At 37.1% G+C, this 8,015-nt stretch overlaps 1 protein-coding gene across 1 annotated transcript in view; it reads left to right on the top strand.

Annotated features, from left to right (window-relative positions):
• cenpp (centromere protein P) overlaps positions 1-8,014 on the top strand; it is a 55,240-nt gene extending 47,226 nt beyond the window's left edge. The window contains exons 7-9 of the mRNA XM_067396450.1: positions 7,180-7,259; positions 7,451-7,542; positions 7,882-8,014. Coding sequence (XP_067252551.1) covers positions 7,180-7,259; positions 7,451-7,542; positions 7,882-8,000 — 291 coding nt within the window. The 3' untranslated portion in view covers positions 8,001-8,014. The remainder of the gene's footprint in view (positions 1-7,179; positions 7,260-7,450; positions 7,543-7,881) is intronic.
• The last annotated feature ends 1 nt before the right edge of the window (position 8,015 follows it).

Below are 8,015 nucleotides of genomic sequence, written 5' to 3'. Positions count from 1 at the left end.
CATTAACAGAAACTCTTCTAAATTAGCATAACAAAACACTAATTACTGCTAAATCTCCCTTACCATTAATCTTGTGCAAAAAACATTATATAACACTTAATTTTAGCATTTACTCTCCCTTTCAAGTGCCATGGGCAAAGCATGATGGGAAATATAAATCCCAGCCCAGTTTCACTTAACTTGAGTTCGTCTAAATTAAAAGAAGTGTTCATACAACTCAAAACAATGAAACACGTTTACACTTCATCAGATTGTATTTTACATTAACAGAACTTAATTACATTTTTGATTAACTGAAAATGTTAAACTATGACAAGTCATGATAGTATATCGAATCAATAGGCATAATTTGTGTGTCATCCAAGCTCAATAAAATAACAATTACAAGTAAAAAGTCTAACAGCATTTAAGAACTTTCACAACAATATATATATTTAAGTAATGACTAAAGGTCCCCTGAATTAGTTTTTAGAGTGTGTGTTTGATGTGTGTCATGGGTTTCGTGATAATGGATATAGAATGTAAATGCATAATCATAAGAGATGATATCTCCTATGATAACTTTCAGTATCGAGGCGGAGAAAAGAACACAACACTGCAGACAACAGGTAAATGCCGTTATCGCTGTTTTCTATGTTTGTGAAGTAAATATGTTTACCCGGCTTTTAAAAATGCCGGGTACCAGTGTTTGACATGCGTTTGACCAATCAACATACGCTTACATCACTGATAGTGCTGGTTTAGACCTTACTCTGAGGTAGGAGCTAATTTATGTTGTAAAATCAGCCAGTAGTTCTAGGAACTATGAAAAGGTTCCTCCGGTGCAAAAGCCCCTATTATTTTACTTATCACAATAACATTTTATATTTAAGATCTTTCGACGTTAAACAAAGATAATGCAATTTTTGGCAGTAAAAACACTTTGTTTTGACTAAAATGTTTTTATTCATTCTCTATAGGCAAGTAGATATATCTAAATATACAGTGGGTACGGAAAGTATTCAGACCCCCTTAAATTTTTCACTCTTTGTTATATTGCAGCCATTTGCTAAAATCATTTAAGTTCATTTTTTTTCCTCATTAATGTACACACAGCACCCCATATTGACAGAAAAACACAGAATTGTTGACATTTTTGAAGATTTATTAAAAAAGAAAAGCTGAAATATCACATGGTCCTAAGTATTCAGACCCTTTGCTGTGACACTCATATATTTAACTCAGGTGCTGTCCATTTCTTCTGATCATCCTTGAGATGGTTCTACACCTTCATTTGAGTCCAGCTGTGTTTGATTATACTGATTGGACTTGATTAGGAAAGCCACACACCTGTCTATATAAGACCTTACAGCTCACAGTGCATGTCAGAGCAAATGAGAATCATGAGGTCAAATGAACTGCCTGAAGAGCTCAGAGACAGAATTGTGGCAAGGCACACATCTGGCCAAGGTTACAAAAAATTTCTGCTGCACTTAAGGTTCCTAAGAGCACAGTGGCCTCCATAATCCTTAAATGGAAGACGTTTGGGACGACCAGAACCCTTCCTAGAGCTGGCCGTCTGACCAAACTGAGCTATCGGGGGAGAAGAGCCTTGGTGAGAGAGGTAAAGAAGAACCCAAAGATCACTGTGGCTGAGCTCCAGAGATGCAGTCGGGAGATGGGAGAAAGTTGTAGAAAGTCAACCATAACTGCAGCCCTCCACCAGTCGGGGCTTTATGGCAGAGTGGCCCGACGGAAACCTCTCCTCAGTGCAAGACACATGAAAGCCTGCATGAAGGACTCAAAGTGTTTTTCAGCTGCAGGGACAGGACGACTGGTTGCATTTGAGGGAAAGATGAATGCGGCCAAGTACAGGGATATCCTGGACGAAAACCTTCTCCAGAGTGCTCAGGGCCTCACACTGGGCCAAAGGTTTACTGTGGCGACCAGGGCGGGTGAGAGCCGTGAGGGAACGGTGCGAGGCCGGTGACGCAAGTGTTAATGAGCTTCACCTGGGAGGCGCACCGGCCTTGAGTCCCTCACGGAGGAGCTCCGGGAGCATAAAAGGAGGAGCGACTACCATGAAGGACGAGAGAGGACCAGGCCTGGACTTTATTTTATGGTTTATTATGTTTGTGTGGCCGGCATTACTTTCGTTTTGTTCTTTGTTTATTTTGAAGTAAAGTTTTGTTGAACGTTCGCCGGTTCCCGCCTCCTTCTTCCCTTATCTACTGACCTCGTTACATTTACCTTCCAACAAGACAATGACCCTAAGCACACAGCTAAAATAATGAAGGAGTGGCTTCACAACAACTCCGTGACTGTTCTTGAATGGCCCAGCCAGAGCCCTGACTTTAACCAAATTGAGCATCTCTGGAGAGACCAAAAAATGGCTGTCCACCAACGTTTACCATCCAACCTGACAGAATTGGAGAGGATCTGCAAGGAGGAATGGCAGAGGATCCCCAAATCCAGGTGTGAAAAACTTGTTGCATCTTTCCCAAAAAGACTCATGGCTGTATTAGATCAAAAGGGTGCTTCTACTAAATACTGAGCAAAGGGTCTGAATACTTAGGACCATGTGATATTTCAGTTTCTCTTTTTTAATAAATCTGCAAAAATGTCAACAATTCTGTCTTTTTCTGTCAATATGGGGTGCTGTGTGTACATTAATGAGGAAACTTAAATGATTTTAGCAAATGGCTGCAATATAACAAAGAGTGAAAAATTTAAGGGGGTCTAAATACTTTCCGTACCCACTGTATATCTTAAGAAATTATTTAGTTTTTTTTATTATTATTATTATTATTATTATTATTATTATTTTACTTATTTATCACAATAACATTTTATATTTAGGATTTTTCAACATTAAACAAAGATAATGAAATTTTATATGGTAATAAATGGTGTTAATTTGCTGTGACTAAAAGGTTTGATTCATCTGTAGACAATTAACATCTTTTTGTGTAGTTTAATAGTGATTCATTGTGAAGATGATGCCTGAATATTTGGAAAATCAGACAGCTGATTAAATTTAAATTGATGTTTATGAATTAAACGGTTGACGTGAAATGGGTAGTGCAAATACTCTTTATGCTCTCAAAGGTTTGACATTTTTGTAAAGAACTGTAAAGAAAATAGCCTTTAATGAGCAGAAATTACACCATAATTTTATTTTTATTTTTTTTTCATGCAGATGGACTTTAATGGAGAGCAGAGTTTGAGACATTATGCCAGGGCTTTCAGAATAAAACAATCTCCAGAAATGCATTGCATTTAGTTTTTTTTTTGTTTCTTTTTCTTTTTCTTTTTGCATCTCATGAGAATCTAAATTGCAAACATATCCAACCATGGATTGAAGCTGATACACGATCAAATGCTTTGTCATTCCTTTCAACATCTCTACTAGATTAGTAGTGTAAGGGATCTAAGAGTTAATGTGTATGTGGGATAATTTTGAACAGTATACAAATGTTTTTTAGCAGCAGAACTGTACGTAGATGAGTTTTACGAGGCGTAGATCAAAAGAGTGATTAACTGTAGTGTGAAATTAATGGTGTAAGATGTTTCAGCACCGTAGGATGTTTTGACTTGCCATCAGGTAATGACCGGAGCTTTGTGACTCAACCAACTGGAATGAACAGCTGCGACTGTTCACTGTTCGTAATGGTTCTGCGTGAACTTTCTTTATACATGTTCTTGATCTTAATTGTGAATTATTCATTGGTGTACATAATTCCATAGGAAAATGGAAGGAAAAGGGAAATGAAAGGAAATTTCAAATGAAAAAGTTGATCTTCATTGCTTTTTAATCAAAATAAAGTCACTTACTCCGCCTCTGAAATGGCTTTTGTTTTCAGCTGACGTCAACAAGTACTCTTATTTTTCAGTCCCATGCCTTGAAACTACCTGTCCTACAGAAACCACTCTTCGGCTTGAAGTCCCTCCCTACATTTTCTTTCAATATCCTGTTTCATCATGGAAGTAAAATGTTTTGTGAATACTACTTCATGTTGGATTCTTCATGCATTGCCGCACTTACTGTTCACATCCTGTTATGAGGGTTGGACGTTCTTCTAGTTCTGTTTGGATGTTGACTCGACTAACATGGTGCTCTTTTCTTGAAGCAGCTCACTAAAGGATGTTGAATTTAGGATGTCTTTTAAAAAATCCTTCTTCCACAGGAGAATTCCATTGGTTAGAATGGTCTGTATAATGTCACGGACCATTTGAGATGTACTTTGAGACCCAGAAGACTCTTTCACACACATGCCTAGCACCATGATAATGTCTGTCAAAAGGCTGGACTGTATTTTTTGCATTCAGACGTCTTTTTCCACTGTGGTAATGTCGGTTTGCTTCAGCATCTGGTTCAGTATATTTCCTTATGGAACTTTTAACATAATGGAATATTTTATGTTGTGCCAGAGAGCTTAAGTACTCAGCAGTGGCATGTGTGTAGTCAGCGGTTTTATGTTTCTTTCCCTTTAGCTGGGTACCTCAAAATCGCCCTTGAGGCACTCAGATTAACGTTTTAGTTTTGGGTCATCCACTCTTAACAAACCTTGGTGCAAATTAAATAATGCTTTGTGTTTCTGAAACTAAACCTGCTGAAAATTCACTTGCAAGAATCTCACAATTAAGTTCCTAGAAGGAATACCAAAATTTCAGATTTTCTGATTTCTCACCTTAATTTTTTAAACATTTCATGGGTAGACAATCCCAAAAATCCAGACAGTATTGGCTTCCGAACAAGCCCAGAGACTGGTTGTTCCGTCTGGTGTTTTAATAACTGTTGACAGGGATCCGTGGGGAGTATAACATGTTGTTCCAGGATCAGACAATAGAGGTATAGAGTTCAAATAATGGTTGGGTTGTTTAAAGGATGCTAAATTAATGGCTTGGTTCAAGGAAGCCTTGAAGCCTTTGGTCAGACCTGTGTCACATTTACCGAAAACAGTGATGTCTTTTTAAATAATTGTTAAACGTAAATGCTAGTTTACCAAACAGATTCAAAAACTTTAATGTAAGAAATAAAATTTATAAGCAAAACATTTGCATATGCAGAATATGATTTGTAAACGCACAAGTTTAAAAAAAAGCATAATTTTAATGTTTTCCATAAGTGCTGTTAAATCTTTAACTCCATATTTTAATGGAATAAATTTGATATATATTCTTTTGCACACTTTTCGCACAGTTGTTGATTTTAAAGTATGTAATCAGCGATTTGCAAATAAAGGGTGCAATGAATTACATAACTCATTGACTGAAAAAAGTCAATGTGTACCTGCAAAAATAAAAATTAGCAAAAATGTAAATGACTCGCTCTGAGAACGTAACAGTGTTTAGTCTCTTCACAAGGCTATAAGGAACATCATAATCACAAATTCAGACACGTTTCAAGATTCTTGTTAGAGAAAGTCTTAGTGTTTACCAGAGGAAACATCAAGTTAATGGTGTAACTGACAGCATTTCCCATCTGTGTAATGTGGGAATTGGGAAAAAATTCTGGAAAGTTTTGATGTCTAATGGGAAAGTCTGATGAATTTATTTAAGGGATTTATGACGCTCATGTTGGTTGGTGCGCTAGGCTGGTTATGGGAAAATGTTGTGAATTATCATCTGTTTTTAATTAGCTAGTTGAAATGCAGACAAATGAGGAGTTAAATTTAAGAGTAGTTTAATTAGATGTCTTAATTACTTATTGGAGAGTTTCTCTCTGTGTTTTAATACATAATTAAGTGTAAGTAAGGCTATAATTTCTAACTGTATTTAGTGGTTTCTGCAAAAGGCAGAGAGATGGAAACATTTTTCTTCCTTTATTTTATTATTTACTGTCAGCATTAAATGGTTCTGTGTATTCGATTTTCTCTTCTGTGGTTCAAAGTCTTGGAGGCATGGCTATTAAATGTCTTCAACTCACTCTAAATATTAAAAAACACTTGGAATATTAAAGTAATAGTTCACCTAAAAAAAATTATTATTACCTCATTTCATTCCAAACCTGTATATCTGTATTCTTTGAAATATTCTGGACTCTTTCTCAATATAACTGAGTATGATCTTTTCAATGCATCAGTTGATCCAGTTTACAAAACTGGTCTGAATGATTCATTATTGAATTAGTCTGATCTGGTTCTCAAGTTACTGTCTCAATGATCCAGTCACAACAGTTAACAGCTCCCTGCAGTGATATCACCCTGTAGCCCAAGACTGGTTTCCCATTGAAGCTAAGCAGGGCTGAGCCTGGTTACTACCTGGATGGGACATCTCCTGGGAAAACTAGGTTGCTGCTGGAAGAGGTGTTTGTGATGCCAGCAGGGGGCGCTCTCCCTGTGGTCTGTGTGGGTCCTAACGCCCCAGTATAGTGATGGGGACACTATACTGTCAAAAAGCACCGTCCTTCAGATGAGATGTTAAACCGAGGTCCTGACTCTCTGTGGTCATTAAAAATCCCAGGATTTATTTCGAACAGAGTAGGGGTGTAACCCTGACATCCTGGCCAAATATGCCCATTGGCCTCTGTCCATCATGACCTCCTGATCATCCCCAAATACTAATTGGCTTCATCACTCTAGTATGTGGTGGGCATTCTGGCGCAATATGGCTGCTGTCACATCATCCAGGTGGATGCTGCACATTGGTGGTGGTTGAGGAGATTCCCCCCTTTCTTATGTAAAAACGCTTTGATTACCCAGAAAAGCGCTATATAAATGTAAGGAATTATTTTATTATTAAAAATGATCAATTAATAATGGTTTTGGGGTCTTTTTCTAACAAAAGAATCATGTGAATTCAGCACTCAAATAGTATACAGCAATGTTGTGGTGCTTTTTGGTCATTGTGGAGCCTCGTTTAATTTCACTATATTGGAATTTTTAATTATGTAGTTTTCAGGATACTCTTGAAAATTCACAATTTGTGTTGCAAGTAAGCCAAACTGGTTTGGGGAATAAATAATGACATTTTAGTCCGATAAGACATCAACATTTTGTCTTCTCAGACTGTCGTTTTGTTCTCAGACTGTTACTTAGATGTAACTTTATTACATAATCCTCTAATATGTAAATTTCTCCATTTTTTGTTTGTATCCATTTTGTTATCAGCCGGTGTTTTGGAACCAGGTTGCTGTGGGTCAGATGGAATCTGTCAGGACTTTTAATTCCTTTAACATATGAGTGGTTTGTTTGGCAGGAGAAGTACCCAGACGTGGTCAGCCTTCCAGAGGGATGCAGATCAGAACTCATGATTATACAAAGTCCTCAACTTCCCGGGTAGGTTGCATCATCTGAGAAAATTAAATGGAAACTGCAGTCCATAACTTTTTTCTGTTTGCCTTCCGTTAACGGCACATGTGGCATCAAGCAACTACAAGATTCCTGTACATTTATATGGTTACCATGACTGATATCTCAATATTACATACTTGAAATATGGTAAGAGTCAATGGCTCTATGTTTTTCAGGATCTCCATGACCATATTTTGGAAGATCGATGTGTCTAAGGAAGGAGTGGTAAAACCATCGCTTGAGCTCTTGCTGAAAATGACAGATCAGGGTAAGACGAGTGAAATACAGATCATGTAAGGGATAATGTTGCATTTGTCTTAATTTATATTATCCTGCTTATTAAACAGATTAAAAGTCTTAATTTTAGTACACTCAAAAATGAGCTATTATGATTATCAAGATTAGCTATTGTAACTTGTATTAGTGGAATAAAAGACAAACTTGAAAAAAGTCTTGGACAGTGGTCAAATATACATTTTTGCGGTTGTTATTATTTGACTGCTAAAGGGTGCAGCCGGTAGTATTTTCTTATTTCATACTTGTACAATTCATACTTAGAAGGTGGTATAATAAACTAAAATGTTTTATTTTGTTTTCATCTGAACAGCTCGAGAGTTGGACACCAAAAAAGTGATGGAAAACGGCTCGGATTACTTTCAGAGCCTGCTGCGGATTCTCGGCGTGGAAGCGTCAATCGAGGCCTTGATAAGAACCGTGTGTTTTTGAGAAGTCAAAACACAA

The sequence above is a fragment of the Chanodichthys erythropterus genome, chromosome 10 (assembly GCF_024489055.1).
Source record: "Chanodichthys erythropterus isolate Z2021 chromosome 10, ASM2448905v1, whole genome shotgun sequence".
NCBI classification, from domain to species: Eukaryota; Metazoa; Chordata; class Actinopteri; order Cypriniformes; family Xenocyprididae; genus Chanodichthys; species Chanodichthys erythropterus.
Note: the sequence above shows the minus strand (reverse complement) of the source record. Positions and strands in the feature narration are given on the sequence as shown.